The sequence below is a fragment of the Hypomesus nipponensis genome, chromosome 8 (genome assembly GCF_054491055.1).
Source record: "Hypomesus nipponensis isolate SF chromosome 8, ASM5449105v1, whole genome shotgun sequence".
NCBI classification, from domain to species: domain Eukaryota; kingdom Metazoa; phylum Chordata; class Actinopteri; order Osmeriformes; family Osmeridae; genus Hypomesus; species Hypomesus nipponensis.
In genome coordinates, this window is record NC_140368.1 from 15,555,294 (window position 1) to 15,578,627 (window position 23,334).

At 44.1% G+C, this 23,334-nt stretch overlaps 1 protein-coding gene across 1 annotated transcript; it reads right to left on the reverse strand.

Annotated features, from left to right (window-relative positions):
- Window positions 1–9,218: 9,218 nt before the first annotated feature.
- Window positions 9,219–11,973, reverse strand: LOC146275301 (uncharacterized). The gene is made up of 5 exons (XM_084703224.1): window positions 11,842–11,973; window positions 11,444–11,537; window positions 11,246–11,333; window positions 10,964–11,128; window positions 9,219–10,836 (listed from the first exon to the last, which is right to left on the reverse strand). The coding sequence occupies exons 1-5, from the start codon at window positions 11,873–11,875 to the stop codon at window positions 10,597–10,599; spliced, it is 621 nt and encodes a 206-aa protein (XP_084559350.1). The 5' UTR covers window positions 11,876–11,973; the 3' UTR covers window positions 9,219–10,596.
- Window positions 11,974–23,334: the final 11,361 nt, after the last annotated feature.

The window sequence follows — 23,334 nt, forward strand, 5'->3', positions numbered from 1 at the left end:
GCCCTGGCGGAGTCCAACCCTCACCGGAAACAAGTTCGACTTACTACCGGCAATGCGGACCAAACTCTGGCACCGGTCGTACAGGGACCGGACAGCCCCGATCAGGGAATCCGGTACCCCGTACTCTCGGAGCACCCCCCACATGAGCCCCCGAGGGACACGGTCGAACGCCTTTTCCAAATCCACAAAACATGTGTAGACTGGTTGGGCGAACTCCCATGTACCCTCCAGGACTCCGCGGAGGGTATAGAGCTGGTCCACTGTTCCACGGCCAGGACGAAAACCACATTGCTCCTCCTGAATCCGAGGTTCGACAATCCGGCGGACCCTCCTCTCCAGGACCCCTGAATGGACCTTCCCAGGGAGGCTGAGGAGTGTGATCCCCCTAAAGTTGGAGCACACCCTCCGGTCCCCCTTTTTAAAGAGGGGAACCACCACCCCGGTCTGCCAGTCCAGAGGCACTGTCCCCGATGTCCACGCGATGTTGCAGAGTCGTGTCAACCAAGACAGCCCTACAACATCCAGAGCCTTAAGGAACTCCGGGCGGACCTCGTCCACCCCAGGGGCCCTGCCACCGCGGAGCTTTTCAACCACCTCGGTGACCTCGGCCCCAGAGATAGAAGGGCCCCCCCCGATGTCCCCAGACTCTGCCTCCACGTCGGAAAGCGTGTTGGTGGAATTAAGGAGGTCTTCAAAGTATTCCTTCCACCGATCCAGGACGTCCCCCGTCGAAGTCAGCAGCGCACCGTCCCTACCGTATACAGTGTTGACAGAGCACCGCTTCCCCCTCCTGAGTCGCCGGATGGTGGTCCAGAACCTTTTTGAAGCCGTTCGGAAGTCATTCTCCATGGCCTCGCCGAACTCCTCCCATGCCCGGGTTTTTGCCTCCGCGACCGCCAGAGCCGCGTTCCGCTTGGCCTGCCGGTACACATCAGCTGCCTCAGGAGTCCTACCAGCCAATAAAGCCCGATAGGCCTCCTTCTTCAGCTTGACGGCATCCCTCACCTCCGGAGTCCACCACCGGGTCCGAGGGTTACCGCCGCAACATGCACCGACCGCCTTGCGGCCGCAGCTCCGGTCAGCCGCTTCAACAATGGAGGCCCGGAACATGGCCCATTCGGACTCAATGTCCCCGGCCCCCCCCGAGACATGATCGAAGCTCTCCCGGAGGTGGGAGTTGAAGCTCCTTCTGACAGAGGGTTCCGCCAGCCGACCCTCACATTACGTTTGGGCCTGCCAGGCCTGACCGGCGTCCTCCCCCACCATCGGAGCCAACTCACCACCAGGTGGTGATCAGTTGACAGCTCCGCCCCTCTCCTCACCCGAGTGTCCAAGACATGCGGCCTCAAGTCCGACGACACGACTACGAAGTCGATCATCGAACTGAGACCTCGGGTGTCCTGGTGCCAGGTGCACATATGGACACCCTTATGCTTGAACATGGTGTTCGTTATGGACAAGCCGTGTTTAGCACAGAAGTCCAACAACAGAACACCACTCGGGTTCAGATCGGGGGGGCCGTTCCTCCCAATCACGCCCCTCCAGGTCTCACTGTCATTGCCCACATGAGCATTGAAGTCCCCCAGGAGGACGAGGGAATCCCCGGGAGGAGCGCTTTCCAGCACCCCCTCCAGAGACTCCAAAAAGGGTGGGTACTCTGAGCTGCCGTTTGGTGCATAAGCACAAACGACAGTGAGGACCCGTCCCCCCACCCGAAGGCGGAGGGAGGCTACCCTCTCATCCACCGGGGTGAACCCCAATGTACAGGCACCGAACCGAGGGGAAACAAGTATTCCCACCCCAGCTCGACGCCTCTCACCAAGGGCAACTCCAGAGTGGAAGAGAGTCCAGCCCCTCTCAAGGAGACTGGTTCCGGAGCCCGTGCCGTGCGTCGAGGCGAGGCCGACTATATCTAGCCAGAAACTCTCTACCTCGCGCACCAGCTCAGGCTCCTTTCCCGCCAGCGAGGTGACGTTCCACGTCCCTAAAGCTAGCTTCTGCAGCCGAGGATCGGACCGCCAAGGCCCCCGCCTTCGGCCGCCGCCCGTCTCACACTGCACCCGACCCCCATGACCCCTCCTGCGGATGGTGAGCCCACTGGAAGAGGGTCCCACGTTGTCTCTTCGGGCTGTGCCCGACCGGGCCCCATGGGAAAAGGCCCGGCCACCAGGCGCTCGCCATCGAGCCCCACCCCCGGGCCTGGCTCCAGGGGGGGGGCCCCGGTGACCCGCTTCCGGGCAGGGGCAACTGGGAACCATTGTTGTGTTTCTTCATGGTTGGTTTTTTTGAGCCACGCTTTGTCTGGTCTTTCACCTGGAACCTGTTTGCCTTGGGAGACCCTACCAGGGGCATAAAGCCCCCGACAACATAGCTTCCAGGATCACTAGGACACGCAAACCCCTCCACCGCGGTAAGGTGGTGACTCACGGAGGGGTCCAGCGTATCTTTGAAAAACCCAAAGCAGACTCTGAAAATGATTGCAGTCTATACTTCTTAATAATGTTACCTGCCACTACTCTGGATATAATTTGCTTCTCTCGTTCAGTTTTTGCATTTTTATCATGCTCCTTTATTTGAGCAACGAGTGCTGTGTGATGCAGTGCAGATCTTCTGACATCACTTGGTACAGCTGTGGATTTTGACGAAGTCTTCTTTTCTAAACACTGGAGCCTTTTTTTGTACTTTTCTTTGGCCCTTCTTTCTTCATCAATACATTTCTGTAAATCAGCTACCTGCTTTCTCAATTTGTCTTTTGTCTTTCTTGATTTTTTCTTCCCCTTCACAGATTGTCTAAAAAAAAAAATAGATAATTCAATTCAATGTTATTTATTGTATCAAATCATAACAAGGTAAGTCTCATAAGCAGTATAAATGTTAAGGATACTATTACAATGTGAATATGTCTAAGCAGTTTTGAAGAAATAGTGCACAAAGTTACCAGAAATCATATTTGTATGCACTCCTTTTTTTTGCACTCCTATTCTCTCTCTCTCTTTCTCTCTCTCTCACAAACACAATCTTTTTCCTAACCTTGTGGGCTCATGTGACATCACCACGTCTCTATCAGGACTTTGTGGAGGGGTGGCAATAGTATTAACAGCCATTTCCCTTTGCTTTTCACCATCCCTTTCTCTCTCTTTTGACCTCTCATCTAGATCTCCTATTCCTTTCTTCTTTCCTGCTAAAACATCTTTTGTCCATCTCATGCGTTCACTCCTGAGGTACTTTTCCCTTTGTTCTGGATCAGCATTTATTTTTGCCCTGTACTCTCTTTGCCTTTCTACTGCTGTTTTTGCCATTGTCAAATTAGCTGCAAGGTCTGTAGAGATCTTGGGACGAAGCTGCAATAGCGTACATAACAGAAAGTGTTTCATTCTGTAGAAATTGTCTAAATGTTTTATGTAGTTAGAAGGTCCGAGGAGAATGAGTGGAGTTGGTGAAGCGTCCTGGTGAGTTGCAGTCATTCGCTATGGTTCTAGTACTAATCTGAGGCTAGTCTCCATAGATATCTATATTATGTCTATGGATATCTAGGCCTAGTCTCCCCAACATGACGTCATCACCAAATTGCGCTAATATGCTAAACACCAAAAACTGGTCTTTAACACCATTTACAGACACCATTTGGAGATTTTAAAATGAGAGTCATATCTTGAGTGCTTCATGTACCCACTTATCAACAGTGATGTTTAACCTGCAATATGGCCTTTAAGTCACGCTCAGAAATTGGAGTAATTTGCATATTTAAAACACAAAAAAATCTAGCCGAGGGAACGCCCCCACCCCCGCGACACTGTCACCTGTTTTAGTCTGAGGAGTTTGCAGGTCTGATATAAACTAGGGGTGTAACGATACACTCGGCTCACGATACAATAAGTATCACGATACTGGGTGTATGATACAATACGTATCACAATATTTTGAACAACATTTAAAATGAAACTGAAATTCAATTAACAGATTTATTTCCAAAACATTAAACATTTTCAAAAATGTTCTTTGTTGTACATACAATTTAGTTAACTCAGGTCAAGCAATTTCTGTGAATGCAATGAATGCACGCATGACACAGGTGCAGAGTAGTGCTGGTAGCTCAACCAATAGGACCAAATGGACATCATATTGTCCACGATACATATTGTTGCATTTTTGTATTGCGATATATTGTTCCAGGATATATTGTTACACCCCTAATATAAACTAATTAATATTAGCAGACTAGGCTGACAGACGATGACTGTCCCACTTTACCACACAAGCTGTCCCTTATTACCATAAGAAGGGGTCATGTTATGTTTGAAAGTGTGTAGCTCCTAAAATACTGTGTATTCCATTTCATTCCAAAATGAAAATGTTCCTAAGCTCTAAAACCATTTACACAAACACCACTGGGGTGAGTAACAGTTTTTTTTGTAGTCTTCTGGAGCCTCTACCAAAAAGTGTCCCACATTACCTGAAATCACTCTACCTATATTGATTTCAGTTGCACAAAACGTAAAATGTTTAACTTGACATTAAAACTCTTGATGCTGCTGAGACCAGACCGCTGACATGAACTCCCTTATTCAGCCACCTATTAACATTAGAATCAGTTGATAGCATGGACACATATCTCTTCTATAAAGCCAGGAATCTCTGTGTGTATCTGTGTATAAATGTGAATGAGATTTTAGAAACGGGCACTTAACCCAAGTAAAAACTGAACAATTATAGGCAAATAAATATAAAGGTTAAATATATACAGTACAAGTCAAAAGTTTGGACACATTTTCACATTTAGATGTATGCATTTAGCAGACGCTTTTATCCAAAGCGACTTCCAAGAGAGAGCTTTACAAAAGTGCATAGGTCTGTGATCATAACAACAAGATTGCCCCAAACATTGCGAGCAGCCAAGACGTACATTGTGAAAACCAAGTAAGTGCCAAAGGGCAAGAACTATAAGAGCATGCAGTTAAACAAGTTACAATTAAACAACATGACTCAAAAAGTGCAAGAGTGTACCTATAGAAAAAACAAAATCAACAGTAAAGATATTTCACAGCGAGTACAAGAATTTAAATCCATTACAACTAACCAACAAGAACAACAAGTCTCTCCATAAGAGTCATTGTGATCCTGAAGGAAACTAACATCAGGTCCAGCCAAGCGTTCCTAAGTGCCGTTGTACTCCCGGAACAAGTGCATCTTGAGCTTTTTCTTGAAGGTGGAGAGACAGTCAGTGTCCCTGATGGAGGTGGGAGTTTCGAGATTTTTCGAGACTGCTTAATAATCCGAGACTTTATTGATTTCACAATCGTTACTTTTCTGGGGTGATCTTGAGCTAACCACCATCTAAATGAATGAATTTGGCAAATGTTAAACATATAGCAGCACCCACACAACCCATGCCACACTATGTCAACAAGATTACTGAACAACTTTTATAACAATAACTTAAGTAAAACAGATATAAAATAGAACAAGGGGACCGTGTTGCAGGTTCTCAGGAGGAGGCTGGATAAAAGGAGCACATATTGGCACGATGGATCATGGCTAAATCTACAATTGTCCACCACCGATGTACTATCCACAACCTAGATGAGTAACAGTATAAATTACTGTGGTTGGTTGACAAAAAGTGACATTGACAAGCCGTCTTTGTTCAAGACGTTATGAAACACTTTTCAACAAAAGGCACCTGATATAGCTAAATGACCAGCTAACCAAACCCAACCCCTTCCTTATCTCATCCCTATTTTGTTCTGTCTCTGTTATTGTTTAACAAGATGCTTAAGCCTTAAGCAGCCCACAGAGCCATGCTCCCATTGACTATGTTTTGAATGATCAGCAGCGGGGTGGGGGAGGCTAGTCTTTACTCACAAAATGACTGTGCGCGTAAATAATTTTGTCGGTTCGCGCACTTATCACATTTTAGGGGCATATGCAGGGGTGGACTGGCCATCGGGGATACCGGGGGAATTCCCGGTGGGCCGACAGGGTTGGGATGGTCCATAATACCGTCCCACTTCTATCACCAACCGGCCATCTGACATCGCCGTCACCTAAATCGCTGACTGAGTTTTACACTCCTCCTCGCGATCTGCAATCACACTCATGGTGCCAATTTTTCATAACATTTCTTAAGTGTCTTCTGAAGTGTGTTCTTACGGACTCAACGTAAGAAAAGATATATATGATGTAATTTATTTTTTATCATCCAAAATAATGTTAAGTGTATGGGCACTTTTCCAGGTAGGCCACTGACTGGTCGATACGTGCGATGCATTGAGTGGGCAACGCGCCTTGTATTGAGTGGGCCGGTCTGACGGCCTAACTCCACTTTTTTTTCCCCTATCTGCCCCTGGGCATATGCAAGTTAAATAGTTGCACTGTAGAGCCCTGGCTCTTATTATTGAGGCTTATTATTGTCAACAATGGATACTTGCTATGAAGTTGATGTGCGCTGACTGCGCTCCCCATGCATACCTTGGATGGATGAGGAGTATTTGTCCTGCAACGGCAGCTGGAGTTGGCACCGTTGCTTCTCGAAGACAGTCAAAAGTACTGCAATTTACCTTTGGCTGATGCACAACGTTGAGGTGCTTATTCATTGCAGTAGTGTATATAGCACGTTGCTTCGTCCTTATTTTTGGCTTTATTAAAATGTAGCCAAGCCTTTGACCGCTTAGTACGTTCAGCCATCGTAGCTAGCAACAAAATTTGAAATGTAGCGAAGTAGGGCGTGAGCCAATTAAATTCTTCTTTTAGTTTAAAGGCGATTGGCAGGCCATTTAATTGAATTTTGTAATTTTATTAGACAATCTATGTATGTTTGTGCACCAGTGATTTGATTTAAATTACCTGCCTTATCTCTCGAGACATAAGTTACATTATATTACCTAGTCTCGATAGCGGTATTGATAAGCTCAGACCTTATTGATCTTTGGGTTTTGAGAAATTTGAAACTGGGTCCTTACAGAACTGGATATCGATCCCCCTCCCGGGCGCTCTTCTGCAGTGGGACCACCAGATGGTTGTCAGAAGAAGATCGTAGGTGGCCGGTGGGGGTGTAAGGCTGGAGGAGAGACTTGATGTAGTCGGGTGCAGTCCCGTTCACCGCTCGGAAGGTCAGTACCAGAGTCTTGAATCTGATACGGGCCGTGATGGGAAGCCAGTGGAGGGAGATGAGGAGCGGGGTAACATGGGAGCGTCTGGGTAGATTGAAGACCAGACAGGCCGCCGCGTTCTGAATCCTCTGGAGAGGGCGTGTTGCGCATGCTTGGAGACCGGCAAGCAGCGACTTGCAGTAGTCCAACTTTGAGAGGACAAGTGCTTGGACTAGCAGCTGGGTGGAATGCTCAATGCTCAGACAGGTATCTCCTGATCTTCCGGATGTTGTAGAGGGTGAATCTACACAACCGGGAGACTGCAGCGATGTGGGCTGTGAGGGAGAGCTTGTCATCCATGGTCACCCCGAGGTTCATGGCAGAGGATGAAGGGGTCACTGTCGCAGATCAGGGTGATTGAGAGATTGTGGGAGATGGACGGCTTGGCCGGGATGATGAGAAGTTCTGTTTTGGCGAGGTTCAGCTGGAGGTGGTGCTTGGTCATCCAATCGGAGATGTTTGCGAGGCAGGCCTCGATCCTAGCTGAGATCCTCAGATCAGTCGGGGGGAACGACAGGTACAACTGCGTATCCTCAGCGTATCAGTGTTAGGAGAAGCCATGGGAGGTGATGATCGGTCCAAGCGAAGTGATGTACAGAGAGAAGAGGAGGGGTCCAAGGACGGAGCCCTGTGGGACACCAGTGGAGAGCTGGCAGGGTCTTGACACTTTGCCTCCCCAGGAGACCTGGTAGGATTAAGAAAGGTGGAGAAAACTTTGTGAGGGTTGGAGGCAGAGTTAATTTTGTTCAGGAAGTAGTGGGTTTTAGCATCAGTTATGCGGGCAGAGAAGGATTTGAGGAGGGAATGATACTTATCAAGGTCCAGACCATCTTTTTACTTGCACCATCTCCTCTCAGCTGCCGGAACCTGGACCATTCTTTACGGATATCATCCGTGAGCCACGGGCAGGAGGGAGAGGATCATCGTGTAGGCCTGGTTGACAGGGGACAGAGAGAGTCGAGTGATGCAGTTAGTATGGATAACAGGGTGTTGGTGGCAGTGTAAGTGGGGTGGGACATGAACTTGTCAATGGGAGGGAGGGAGGATGTTACAATGGAGGAGAAATGGGAGGGGGGAAAGGGAGTGTGGGTTGTGGCAAAAAGTTACGAGGGGAGGGGAGGTAGGAGGGAGAGAGACAGAGAATTGGATAAAGAAGTGATCAGAAATGTGTAGTAGGGTTACAGAGGTTAAGTCAGTGATACAGTTACGTGTCAGGATGAGGTTGAGCCATTTTCCTGCCTCGTGGGTCGCTGGTGTGTTCAGCAGCATCAGGTCGAAGGAAGTCAGAAGAGACTTGAAGTTGACGGCATGCGTTCCTTTGAGGTGGATGTTGAAATCCCCAAGGACTATCTGCATTGTTCCATCATCCAGGAGGACGCTGAGGAGCATGTCCAGCTCTTCCACAAAGTCGGCTAGGGGCCCTGGCGGACAATAGAGGACGACTAAAAATGCTTTGATAGGATCAGTTAGCATCACATAATGGTGTTCAAATGATTTGGAAGTAACAGAGTGGGGTGGATGGGTATTTAATGTGGGGAAAGAAGCAAACCTGTCCCACCACCTCGCCGCGTTGAGTGAGGGTACGAGTGGTTGACAGAGAGAGCAGCTGGAGTTGCAGTGTTCTCTGTGCGGATCCATGTCTCTGTTAGCGCAAGGGCGTGAAGAGAAGCATGGGATGGAAACGCCGGGATGAAGTCTGCCTTGTTCAGAAAAATGTTTTTTAATGTCAGATGTGTTTATACTCATTGAAAGAACATGAAAGGAAAGGAAATGAGGCGATTGTGACTTTATGTAAACAATTTGTGGTGGGTTACTCTGATCATTGTTGATGTCAGTGCAGTGATGCTAGTGAGCACTTCAGCTTTCTGCTAGAGCTTTAGCTGCTCTGTTTTAGCGCTAGCTGCAACCTGGATTGTCCTACAGACAGTTTACAGAAGATCTACGACTCCAGCTATGATTGTGCTATCCATTACAACAATTGCAGGAGAATAAACCTTTGAAAAGATATTCACTATTTAACAGTTTGTTCAGGTCCATCATTCACAGACAGGAAATATTGCAGTTGTACGTTTGTAGAATACAAAAAGCAAACAAACAATAAATGAAGTTGGTATCCAGGTACACTTTTATAAATGAATCAATTGATGTATTGAATTGATATTACAGTTGTAAGTGTGTAGAATGCTAAAAGCAAACAAGAAATTAAGTTGGTATCCAGGTACACTTTTATAAATGAATTCATTGTATTGAGTTATTACATTCTTTTTTTCCTTTTCTTTGTCATGTGATGGATTCACGCATGGTTCAACGATGCCAGGGCCTGTGTCTGAGTTTGAATAGTTGTGGTGATATGGAAAAGGGAAGGTTTTAAATGACTGGGTGTAGCCCAAGAATTTGTTCCTTTTAACTGCTTGGATAGCACTAAGCAAATGATGGTTGATAAATCTGTTCATGAAGTTACTACACGGGTTAAACAAAGGAACTTGCATAGGTAGACTGTCTAAGCAAAAAATGTCAAAGCTCACTAATTTCAGGATTTGTGTTTAAGTGAAATAAAGGAGAACTCCAGCCAATTTTTTCGTAAATCTTGATCGCTAGCACTGTAGCTACAGAAGGCACCTACAGCTAGTAGCCAATACAGCTAGCAGCTAACTAATACAACGTGATGTTTACAAAATGGGTGAAACTCTTGACATATTGATATAGTTAGTCAATCAAGTTCTGTAAGTGTTCTCTTGGTTCTCCAAACGTACTGTAATGTTATAACGCTAGCTCTTGTTGTTAGCCCGAGCAGCATTGAGGCAAAGGCTTACCTGACACAAAGTGTTCATTGCATAGTAAGGTGTTAGACGTGGGTGTCCAATGATCTCTTCGAATGGCAGCTAACCACTTCTTTCCTTTTCTTTTGGTATAACATAAAATATCAGTCCGGGGTTCCTCTTTCGGCTCTTGTTGCAGCCCAACTGCACAACATATTGCAGGCATTTCTAACAGCTGAGTTGGTACAAAAGATGGCAGCGCAAAGCTACACTGACGTTATGTGAATCAAATAAATAGAAAGAGAGAGGGCAGGTGGAGAAGATCCGGATAGGTAGCTAAGATTAGAAGTGGACCGTGTAAACTTTGTGACATATCTACGTCTGCGAGTGGTGTAATGAACGGGAATGCTAGAGAAACACATGCTAGCTATGAATATGTTCTAGATGGATTAGAATACAAATAGGATGACACTTATTAGAAGAGGTTATCCGGCCCCATCGGCCATCCTTGGTGGACTCCCGCAGGTAGACTCCCTGTCTTTGTTCGACCGAGTCTTCGTGCACCGAGGGTGCCACTGCAGTGCTAGCCGCCTTAAATATGCTAAGGCCCAGCTGACAACAACCCTAATTAGGTAAACAAAGCAGGGTCTGCGCGGCGGCAAGTACCCTGAAACTCGATCTCTAACTAGCTACCTATTGACCAATATAGCTTCTATACTCAAGAACTTCTCTGTCTTGGCCTCGCTCTCCTCGTGGCGCCTCTGTTCTTTACTGGACTCCTCAGTGAGGAAATCCAGGATTTCGTGGTTATATCTTTTTCTTTTTTTGTGGGGTGAGGGAGTTGGGGGGCTTGCCATGGCAGAGGTTTCAGACCTGGGTGAAAAACCGACTGCCGACGTGCTGGCTGGGGATGAGGGCTCAACAATCTCCTAAAGGAACAAGATACATCTTGATTTAAAATCCACAAATGTTTGGGGTCATATATGTGAGAGCATTACAATAACAACATGTTAACATTCTGCTATTACAAACCACAAAATGTACTGCATTACATACCATGCGGATAGGTGTGGGATCCTCATAAAAGGATGCCACCACCACAGGAGGGTTGACTGAGGGCCTGGCACCCAGCACCTCGTGCATGTCCTCGTTAAACTGCCAGGTAGCAGTGGTCACTTCCCCCCGGTCAGTACCTGATCCTGATTTGGGAGTTTGTAGTTCCTGGAAGGACACACAACACACACAAAACTAAATATTGCGTACAACTTATAGTATGCATTCATTGTATTGCATTGAGATTGAAGATGGAGTTTTTTTCTGGAATGGAACATCACATACCTTGTATTTTTGTTTCAAGTTCTCCCACTTTTTTGCTGCTTGTTGGCCAGTCACCTTTTCCTCCAACCCAATGTCCTTAACCAGTGCCCTGTAACCGACAACAATGTACAGTTGCATGAACAGGAATTATGTAAACATTATTACAATAATAGAGTACCAATAAGTAATGAATTGCTACAACATGAACGCATGACTCACTCCCATTGTTGCTTTGCAGCGTATTTGGATTTCAAAAATTTCAGCTCCTTTCCAGCCCAAAAGCTGATCAGCTGGCGGGTTTCGTCCGACGTCCCTGTGTGATAGAGGACGGTATATACAAAGCATGTATCGATGTATCCAAAAGCAAGTAGTGTTATGCACTGATATCAAACGAAATTCGCTTATAATGCTGTTTGTTAAAACTGTGGACATGCATGGAGTCCGTTCAAGGCTAGTCAGAGAAATGCAGGACGTGCAAATCAGCCATGTAACGTGGCAAACTAGAGATTTTAAAAAAACTTTTAAAGTAAGAACATGGCTGCAAATATATGACTGTGTAGAGCACAAAACCATACTGTTGTAATTTTTTGATCAATTATTAAGCCGAAAATACTTACATTTGTGGGAGCTTCGGATCGATCTAGCCTCCATTGTTGCTGGTTGCGCAGTGTATTCTGGGTACCCCTAGATTTCAAGTAAGCTCTCGACCTCACTTGGTTTTAAGGGGTGTATACCCCTTTGTCTTAGCCCTTCCCCTAGATCCAAAAGAGTATTGGGACACCACTAGCTCTCACGGGAACGTGCAAAACGAAGGGGAAGGGGTAAGGGGAAGGGGTAAGGGGAAGGGGTAAGGGGGAGTATTGGGATTCGGCCTTGGTCCTCTTTGAAAAACTGGTGGAGAAATTGTAGTTTGAAGAGCTTTGTTTTTATTTGGCCCGTGTGGTTTGGTTGCTATTTGCACTTGTATTTTTTTGTTGTTTGATTGTCTTTTTATTTATGTGTGTGGCATTAAAGTTCTTGTTCATAAGAATATAAAACACTTGTCATGTTCATTGGGGCTTCAGAAAAACAATCAGAATCATAATCAGAAAGTTTGCACGGACAACTAATTGTAGTTGGCAGAAAGGTGCATAAATTCAAGATACATAACATGTCATTTTCATAGGGCTTGCACATTGTCTGAAACTAGGGCAGCCAGTCTGTTTCTTGTGTCATTCCCAGAGGTTTCATTGTATTCCATGGGCTCACAGGGAGGTTGGGGGTCATTTAAGTCCCCAAAAATGTCTTCATCTGGAATCAGTGTGTCACCATTGTCCATACACACATTGTGCAAAAAGGCACATGAAGCAATTACCTGGGGTGCAAAAGTGGGCTTCACCTCCAAAGCTCTAAAAAGCGTTGACCTCCATCTTGTCTTCATCATGCCAAAAGCCCTTTCAATAATGCTGCGCCCCCTTGACTGATAGTAATTGAATCGCTGCTGTACTTGTCCATGCACTGGCTCCTTGAAGGGGGTGATGAGGCAAATCGGAGTTTCCAAACAGGGATACCCACCATCACCCAGAAGAATGTAGCCTGTTGGGGGTACCTTCTTGCAGTATAAAAACTGCTGTTTTTCATTATTCGTGTGTCATGGACAGACCCCGGCCCGGGTACCCCACAAAAATGTCCAGAAACCTGCCATTCGAGTCACATATAGCCTGCATGTTGACTGAGTAAAAGCCTTTATTATTCAAATAGTCTCATCTGTGACGCTGTGGTGGTTTTATCCATATTTGGCTGCCATCGATTGCTCCAACCACATTGTGGAATGCAGGGTTCCTGAAATGTTGACGAATCCCTGACCAACTGCAGGCAGGTCCACTGTTTGAGGGAAGTTTATTGCTCTCTTCAGATTGTCCCATATGTTCTGGGCCACTCTATGGATGATGCGGTGAACTGTAGCCTTTGGTACATGAAAGACACGGGACACCACCCGATAAGAGAGTCCATGTGCCAGCCAATAGGTGTATATGAGTACTTCAAGCTCATTACCCCAGCCATGGTCCTGCTCCCTTTGTAAAAGCCTCTGTAAGCTGTGCATCGCTGTTCTGCTGAGGCGGAAATCCTGCTTCAGCTCAGTCTCAACATCAAACCACATGCGCAATATAGGCACTTTGAGGTTTATGGCACAGTATCTTGTTGGAGCACCAGTCTGGAAAAGAAAAACATGTCAAACCATTAATGGGCTGACTTGGAAAAATGTTGCCCCTTCAAAGTACTTTAACCCTCGTGCTGCCTTCGGGTCACATGACCAAAAGGTTCATAACGAACCATCGTTGTGTTTACCCAATTTTACCCAATACAAAAGCAAATAAAAATAATTTTCTTTTCACTTTCGCAATGTGGGGGGTCTGACACAGCCCAACGTTTAAAAGAAAATGCTTCATTTTGTTTTTGTATGCGGTAAAGTTGTTGCAAACGACGGTGGGTCACAATGACTGATGGGTCAGAATGACCCGAAGAGAACACAAGGGTTAACGTCTCCCCTTTCCCACAACAAAGCACATAGTGGCTAGAGTTGTCTCCCTTCCCCCAGAACAAAGCACCATAGTGACTAGGCCATGGTCCAAATGCATCGACCTACAATCGGGTACAACTTACAAGTTGCGTAAATCCGTAACATATAGCGTTAGCTAATAGTCATAAAAAAAACTACTTATACACAGATTTTAACTGGGTTCGTATTACAATATAATCGAATTCCATAATTCCGTAATGTATGCGTGTCCAGCTCAGCTACTGTTTTGGTTAGTTTGGTTAACGTTAAATACAACATTAAATACACGTTGTTTGCAACAAATCCTTACATACCATAAGATTCTCCAGCATTCTAAGGCGTCGTAGACCTCTTCTTCTCCCTTGATTTCTCCGATTTGTTGCAGACAATCGCAAAAATATCACTAAAGCCCATGCAATCGACAAACACTCACTTGCAGACGGCATCTTGGAAGTTTGTGATCAAAACATTGTCGCCTCTGATGACGTAGCAGCCAGCTAGCGACGATGGATGATGGCGTAACCGTAACCTAGTGGTGTCCCATTTCCTAGGGCTATGTAGCCCTTACACCTTACTTTTGAGGGCCAAGGGGAAGGGGTAAGTTAAGGGGAAGGGCTAAGGGGAAGGGAGGGGAGTATTGGGATTCGGCCTTAATCTTCCCATATCCGCCCTTGAACAAGTCTTTGTGCTTTTCAAGCATGTCTTTCAGTGTGAGTGGTTCAGTTCTCTGAAGGCTGAAGATCTTTCCCCAGTTTAGCTTTATCTTCTGCAGCCAATTTCTTCCCAGCAATGGCAGTTTACTGCCTTTAACTACCACAAGTGGCAACTTCCACTCTTGATCCCCATACTTCACGGGCACCAGGACCTTCCCCAGCACAGGTATGATATCTCCCGTAGATGAAGACAGGTGAATGGCAGCTGGTTTTAGTGGGCAATTCTTCAGCTGCTCCTGATAAAGGGACTCTGGAATCAAAGACACTGAAGCACCCGTATCCACTTGCATTTTCACTGGTTTCCTAGATATCTCCATACTGAGTAAAATGCCGTCTTTCTTTCCTTGTGCAGTGTATACTGTAAACAATTCCAGCTCATCGACATTACCATCTTCTGAGTCAGCAGTTTCCCTGGTTGCTATGACCATTTGCGCTTTGTCCCTCTGTCTTAATTTCTTGCAGACTCTTTTCAAATGGCCAACTTTCCCGCATCCATGGCATGTTTCAGTGCGGTAGTAGCATGCAGTTGGTTGATGGTTATCCTTGCAACATCGATAGCACCGCCAGTTCTCTGAAACCTGTTGTTTCCCTCTAGAATCATCCTGCCGGTCGTAACGTGATCTTTGACCTTTCATGTGATGTTGTCTTTGACTTGAAGTATTGAAGATTTTGTTAACTGCACCTTTTGGTTTTTCAGCATGTTCTCTCAATTCTTCCATGTCCTTGTAGGCCAATTCTCGAGCAAGTGTAATTTCACAGGCCTTTTTGAAAGTGTTCTTTTTCAGAGAGTAGCCTTTTGTGATACCGCTCCCCTAAGAGGCCACATACAAACTTATCCCTGAGGACATCATTTAGAAATTGTCCAAAGTAACAAGTGCTGACTAGTTTCTTCAGTGCAAGGATATATTCAGAGACGGATTCATCTTGCTTTTGCTGTCATTTGTAGAATCTGAAGCGTTCTGCTATCAAGATAGGCGTCGGCTTGAAATGAAGTGACATGGCTTTCGTGAGGTTATTGTAAGACTCCTCACTGACTTTTTTCGGTGCAACCAGGTTTTTTAGTAATCCTTATTCGGTCGGACCCAAAACACTCAGGAATACATCTGCATTCTTCCCTGCATCAATGTCATTTGCAGACAGCCATCTTTCAAACCTTTCAAAATATGAATCAAAATCTTCTTTCTTACTGTCAAATTCCGGAACCTTTCCATTATATGCCATTTCTACAGTCGTAGTCGTATTCAAATGTCCCTGCGACTTTATAAGTCCTCTTTCAAGAAATTCTAATTTAGCTTCCCTTTCAGTTAATCTCCGTTTTTCGTTGTTAATTTAAACCACGTCCTTGCGCTTCCCAATGCTGTGCCTTGCTTAGCATCTAAAACGATTTAGCAGCTAGCACTGACGGTTTCTTCTGAACCAAACAACATGCAAAATTGTGCATTTAGGAGAAGTTTCATTCATCAAACATCTTTAGTTTCCATCACTAATGTGGATTCACTTCGTCACCTCGTCGCCACTGTAATATTTGTAGGTAAAGAAAGAGTACACGGAGACAAAGAGAAGGTACGTCTATTTGTTCTTTACTTCAGACTCGAATGCCCGCCTACAAGAAGTCGAGTGGCCCGTCGTAAATCACAATATCGTAGAACATGAAAACTACTGCACTGCACATGTCATTGTATGTTCATATTAAGCTAATGTGGTCTTTATTTTCTCATTACAGTGTGAGTTTCAGGTAAATTTGGAGAAGCTTCAAATAAACCCGTAGGAAGAAAGCCACTTGTGTCTGCCAGTGCTTCATGGGAATTATAGTAGGCTACACTATTTTCCGATATTTTTGGTGCGGCGTTTAATTGAGGGCGCCGTTTTTTACACAATGTTCATTTTTGTTGTGTTGTTTATTCCAGGGCGCCGTTTATTTAAGGGCGGCGTTTAATCAAAGAAATACAATAGTTTTCATCCCAGCATTGCAAACATTAACAGGCAAAAGCAGTGGTGCCCCAGATATGTTTTGTAGGAGTGGCAAAAAAGAGAAACACAAAGGTACAACACTCTTCCACTACCATTATCTCTAATTCACTCTCCTGAGTTTCATCTGTGTTGTATGTAACTGCTAATCTAAAATGGGCCAACATTATCTTTCAAAGAAATAGTGTACTAGTAGGGAATAGAGGAACAGGGAAAGTTGTGCTGGTGTGGTATATGTCCACAACATTTGAAGACAATTGGATGTATGAAATACATGTCTGTGTCATGTCAATTTTGTAATGGCAGGGCTCCAGACTAACTTTTTTTACAAGGAGCAAAGTAGCCCCTGACTGAAAATTTTAGGAGCGCAAGCTGAAAATTTAGGGGCACACCTTATATTGACCTGCAATGCATTTATTAATGTAACTAGAGAGGGTACAATTCAGTGGCAATTTTAGACCCTTTTTAGGAGTGCTTAAGCACCCCTAAAAGTAATATATTTTTTAAATATATTGTTTATTATCATTTGATGCTGGTAGTTCATGAAGAAAGGGACATCCTTAATTTTTTCCTTCAATATTTTGCATAATAATACATAAATATATTAATTGTTATCCAGTGAAATTAGGGATTTATATTAGCAAGGGGGTTTACGTTTAGCACTTATGCAAGGCACTGTATTCATGTCACATTCTCATTGGGGGCTGAGCACCCTTAAAGGTCTGATCCTAAATTGCCCCTGGGACCGTTTCTGGGGAAATTGTGGGGTGTGCCTGCGGCGGTTGCAGATGGGTCAGTTTTTTTAACTGTCATTTTTACAACTGATATACAGCAACGCACCATTTAAGCCTCATTCTCGAACGCAGTTAAGAAGAATTTAAGAAGGAATTTCTTCTGAATTGGATTTAGGAAAACATTTGGCATTCATGAAAGTTCTCTCATCTGGGATTTGTTCTGAAATTCAGAAGACTTTCCGAACTCGAAATAGCAGTCGTAAATCGTCCAGTTGTCTCAAATGCGATTCTTTAAAAACCCACAAGGATCAAAGGAATCGCATTTAAGAAAACTCTCCGTGTTCGAATTCTTGATAACAAGAATTGCATTTTGGATATCAAGAATTCAAATTTTGGATATAAAGAATTCATTTCTGGATATCAACAATTCGAATTCTGGATATCAACAATTCATTGGTTAAATGATAAAACGGCTTGCCACAGACATCCTTGTATTTAAATAATTATAATAACTAACCTTGCTTAGTGTGCACACTGTTAGATCCAGTGGAGAACAATTCCACTGCTCATCTTACTGGTATGATGTTGCACCGATGTACCTGTGCACCGGTTGCTTTTCGCTTGGACATAACTTGCGTTCCTGTTGCTTTTCTAATTGTGTCGATTCTGACTGCACACGTCACTGCTGTTGCGTGCCTTTATTAGCTGTCGGGCGTGTATGTATGCAAATTCAGGAGCACAAGGAATATTTCAACTTGAGGAAACTCTTCCCGGGGAGCACAGTTCAGAAAACTTCTGCTGCGTAGGAACACATTTTCAAGCGTTCATGAATTTGGCGGATGTCTTTTTCTTACATTGTTTTTCCGAAGCCCGTATGAAACAATTCAGAAGAAACTTCTTTGACAAGAGAAAAATGTTAGAGAATGAGGCCCATTATTTAATGTGACATTACGTACCGTACATGCAAGTTTCAGCTAAATGACCTCAATGTTTAATGCACTTTTCAATCAGTCCTCTGACACCACAACACGATACTTGCCGAGTAGCCTATAACAGCGCAACAGTTCAAACACAGGCAGGGATGCAGTAGCAACGCTAGTGCTAAATAAGTATTTAGCTGCTCGGCTCCATGACGCTGGGTAAGAAGGGCTCGTGAAACTGCTCACCAAAAGAATGAAAGGGCACCCATTTATCTGGCAGATTTAAACATGTTCGTAGGAACCTAGCGGAGCATTCTACAAGCATTCTCAACTTTCCTAGACTTTTAGCTACGGTACTAATGCAGAAGGAACGCTGATATCGCTGTCTTACTAGAACGTCGTATCTATGCGTCATTGCTGACGTGTTCTGACATTGTGCACACCCAATGTAATAAAAAAATGCGACCATTTGGTCGCAGTCTGGAGCCCTGAATGGTTTGCAATGTTGAGGAGGAACCGGCCATTGTTGCCTGCAGCTATATTTTACGTTAGCAACGACGCATGGATACAACGTGATAGACTTTCTAGCTCGCAAATTGGGGCTTGGATTACGAGTGAAAAATACCACCCCCAAAAAATCACAACCATTTGGCTTTGTAGAGAAAGCGATTTCGAGTGGAACTGCAATCTCGCATTTTTGATTTAGGTCGTGACAGTCTTTGAAATTTGAGCGAGTGCAGGTCGCCCGTGAGACTGCCTCGTCTTTTAGGTGGCAGCCATGCTAGAAAGCGTCATAGTAGTATTTTTTGTAGCTAATTTTATAGTTCAATTTTACACGAAAAAACTGAAAGAGGGAAATGTTATGACGATATGACTATTGTGAACACAGCCAGGTGGTAAGATTTTAATATAGGTTGCTGTAAAAATGTTGATTTGTTTGCTACTTGAGAGCCTGTCAGCCTCCACTGACGACTGCGGAAGCAACAGTATTGTCAACAGTGTTGACACTCAACTGTCGATCTGCGTCTGGTGAGTATTTTCTTAATTTCTTACCAGGGTCAATTCTACATTTAAATGGACAGCAGTGTTTTAAAGATATGGCGATTGCAAAGACAGCCAGCGGGTCAGCATAGTTTGTTATTTGTGTAAAACTTGGAATTTGAGTGAGACCGCGTCTTGTTTTGACTTTAGCCTCAAAATCACAGACTCGGCTCGCCCACTGGCAGTGTAGTAGGCTACAGTACTGTCTTCAATGCCACAGCTATGGCTAAACATTTATGTCTTATTACACGGCTGTTCTTAATGCTGTAGAATGCTCCATTCACTTGAATGGTGCTTCCCAACGTTCTGCGGTGAACAATTTTCTCTATTTGACCGCTGTCAAGGGAAGTGGCCTTTTTGCCTCGGATTCACGTCTTTCGTAGCACTCCGCAAGTAGTCCGGTAACTTTTCAACCCCAGCGTACTCTGTTGCTTAGCGACGTCAGCTGATTTGAAGCCTAAATAATGCTCAAAGTCTATGAAGTTCAACTCTTTGGCGAACTATTTCTCTGCTGATCAACAATACGAATGGTAACAAATACATTGTAAAAAGACACACTGTGTTAAGTTATTTTTGTTGGCAAGTAGCCGTGTAATAAGCGGGATCATGTATAGAACGCCGGTCATTATCGGGGAAATAAGCCCCTTCATGGCGAAACAAAACTGGCGAAAACTCTGCTTCGCGTCGTGCCTAACAACTTCCCTTACATGTTCGAAAATCAGCGCAAACCACGGCTTCTTGGGGTTTATTGCTTAATCATCCCTTACAAAAGAAACATTCTAATTTCCTGTGCTTTCAAACAATCAGTTGAGTGTGGATAGCAACGGCAGCTAGCTTGACTCTAGCAAACTGTTTTTGAATTAGCCATGTCCCCCTAAATTAATATTGAACTTATTTACGTTTTGGTAATGATGGGCTGCTCGGTACTAAGGTGTTGATACTGTCCCGAAACATTCAACACTCACTGCATCGGAACGTTTCGAGACGGGTTTTAATAACACTTCCGGTCACGTGTCAAAGTGTTTTGAAACGTTTTGTGACGTGATCTTGAACGAAACCTGTCTCGTACTTGCCAAAAGACTGACGTGTCGGGGTATAAAATGGGGCGGCAACGCCACAAAGGTTTTGAATGCGCGACACTATGGTATGGCGTGAAATTAGTGCCAGGAGATGGAGCTCTGTAAAAAAATATTTGTGTACTTGTAGAAAAGATTTGTAACTTGTAAAACAAGTTTTGTGTCTCTGTAGAAGGAGGCGGGATCACCGCTCCCAAAACCATCTCTAAGCCAATCAAATATAGAAAAGTGAGATTTGTGACTTGAGATAATTAGGGACAGTTAGAGAACGTTATATATATATATATATATATATATATATATATATATGAGTATGTAACAAAAACTGTACACTGAGTTTATCGTCTCAAACAGTTCGAAAATCATATTTAGACTTATTTGTATTGTTACATGAAAGCCATCGCTCCCGTATTCGATACCAAGCTATCTACATTGCAGGACGGTAATAATTCCGTACAACTGTTATGGTAGAATTCGAGTGGCACTGTGTAGATCTGAATAGTCAAGGGATATGGTTTTAATACAATTTATTTAGATTATACAATTACATATGATTAAACAAAGCTTTGCTGATCAGTCTCAACGAAGGAGGTGCTATCCACACAGATCGTTCGTAAGAGTGATAAAGACACTGGGGAAAGGTCTCCCTTTTATGAACAGATACCAGATGTTAATGATCAATCAATACAGCAGTCACCAAGATTGGTCAGCACTGATCAGTGACCTTTTAAGACAATAGAAACCCCCAGGCCGGTGTCCCATGTCCTTGATGTAGTTGATGATAACCAGGACACAGGCTTTATCTCCTGAGGCCAAGGTTCAGGAGAGCAGAGGTTAACTTGCTGACCACTCTCCCCAACTTTAGTGCCCCAGGAAACTGTTGATTTAGATCAGTCCCAAATACCTTAGCTGACCATCTGTCTAAACACAACCTTAGTCTCTTAAAAAATACACTCTTAGTAACTATGTCAAAAAATGCCATCACAACAACCACAAGGATCCTTTAGATCATGATGTGGAATTAGCTATAACACAGTTAGTTATGCCATGTTCGTAGTTGCCAGCAGATGTCGCTGTTGAGTGAAGGTTTCGAGCATTTCAAAGGCCCCGACTCCAATGTTACAATTGTCTCGATGTTTCGAAAAGCCTCGATTTTCCCATCACTACGTTTTGGGGGATTTTTTTTCACTTAGCAGACGGTACTATTTGAATCGCAATTCCATCTGAAATACTGTCAGTGACAACGTTGTTACGGTGCGTTCACACTGCAGCGTTTTTTTACCACTCTGCACCGCTGGCCTTCCCACAGTGCACCACGCTCGGGGGCGTCAGACAAATTAATTCAGAGCTGTAGTTTTCTCTTAAATCACTGTTGTAGTTCCTATAATGTCATGGCAAATGTGCAGACAGAATTCAACTTTTACACACATTAAGCAAAAATCCAATACGCTTTCTAGATCTGACATGATCTTATCTACAAAAAAAGATACATCAGACATAAACGTTGACATGTGTACCCTTTTATTATATTACTCGAAATCTCTGCAAATCAATTGCTAGATTATGACTTGCCACTACACATTCACTGCATGGATAGCGAGTGACTGCCAGCCAGCATTTCGACGTTGGATGTCAATCGTGTGCCTGGTGAGCTAGCTTGACTATGCAGCTAGCACAGAAGAAAGTTACGTAATGCGACAAAACTGAATTAAAGTATAAAATACACACCATTGACGCCGACAACCTCAGCAACCCTGCGCCAGGCATCATTTTTGTTTTGTTTAAGTCTCTGTAATCGAACATAGACGTATCATACAATACTGGGTATGAAGACACATACAATGAGTTGCTCTTCCATCTTGAAATTGTTAAACCTAGAAATGTTTACCATTACCAACAGTTGCTATGTTACAAGAAACCAACCCGATTGGCCAACGCCAGCGTTTTCACACTCCTCATTTAAATAAAGTTGAGAAAATCCAACTTTCAACGCCCCGCTCGCCTTCCCACTATGCCCTACGCGAGCGTCGACGCCCCGCTCGCCTTCCATCAATGCCCTACGCGAGCGTCAATGCCTGGTTTCATTGAAAATGAATTGAAAGACGACGCCCCGCTCTGCCCGCCCCGCTGCAGTGTGAACGCACCGTTACAGTAGCTTGTTTCAAGGGGGGGTTCCTTGTTTCAAAGGGTGTTCTTAATGAATTATGCAATATGAGTAGGCTAAATGCTTGAAATATCACTAGAAGGGGAAACGGACCCACTTGCATTTGAAGCAAGCAAGCAAGCACACCCTACAATTTCCCCAGAAATTGTACCCTCTCTAGTATTATTTTATTTTTCCCATGGGAGTCAATGGCAGCCCCTAGACCACAATGGTAAAAAGTTGTGAAATTTGGCAGGTTGAAACTGCAGACCATTAGTAACTACCACACCAAACATGGGCCATGTGAGACAATAGGTGGCGCTACAGGCCACGCCCCAATATGTTAATTTTCAAAGTGATGCCATTTGCAGGCCATAAGTCCCCAAATTCTGAAATTCATTATGTCTAATTTCTAATGAGGAACAAAAAAGCCTCAAGAACCTATAATGGCCGCCATATTGGATTTTTCTGTACAATAAAGATCAAGGAAACACGTTTTTCCACTACTCGTACATTTTTGGTCGAATTTTCTTCAACGTTGCCAGAGAGGATCTCCGGACTGAGCCTCACAAAATGTATCAAAAGGATTATTGATTTTTAAAACCTTTTGTCCGGTACAGCCAATCAAGATCATCAACAAAGGAACCAAACAGGAAGTTGGGTCAAATCTCAGCAAATCTTTGAGATATAAACTCCAAATTTGGTATACTGGTGGAAGACACTACAACATGTTCCCATGTGCAAAATTAACTTCATATCTTCAAAAATGATTGAAATAAAGGAAATCTAATTTATCGCTAACGCTAAAATAATGCTTTACACATCCGCCGGTCAAAAAGTTATACTCTGATTCAATCACAAGTTCCTATGAAGACTCTTGAGAATATTAAGTACTCAAATCTGAAAAAAAGTTGTATGTAAGATGAAAAGTAGATTTTTAGTGAATATTTTAAATATGCATGCTTGGCTAATTTCA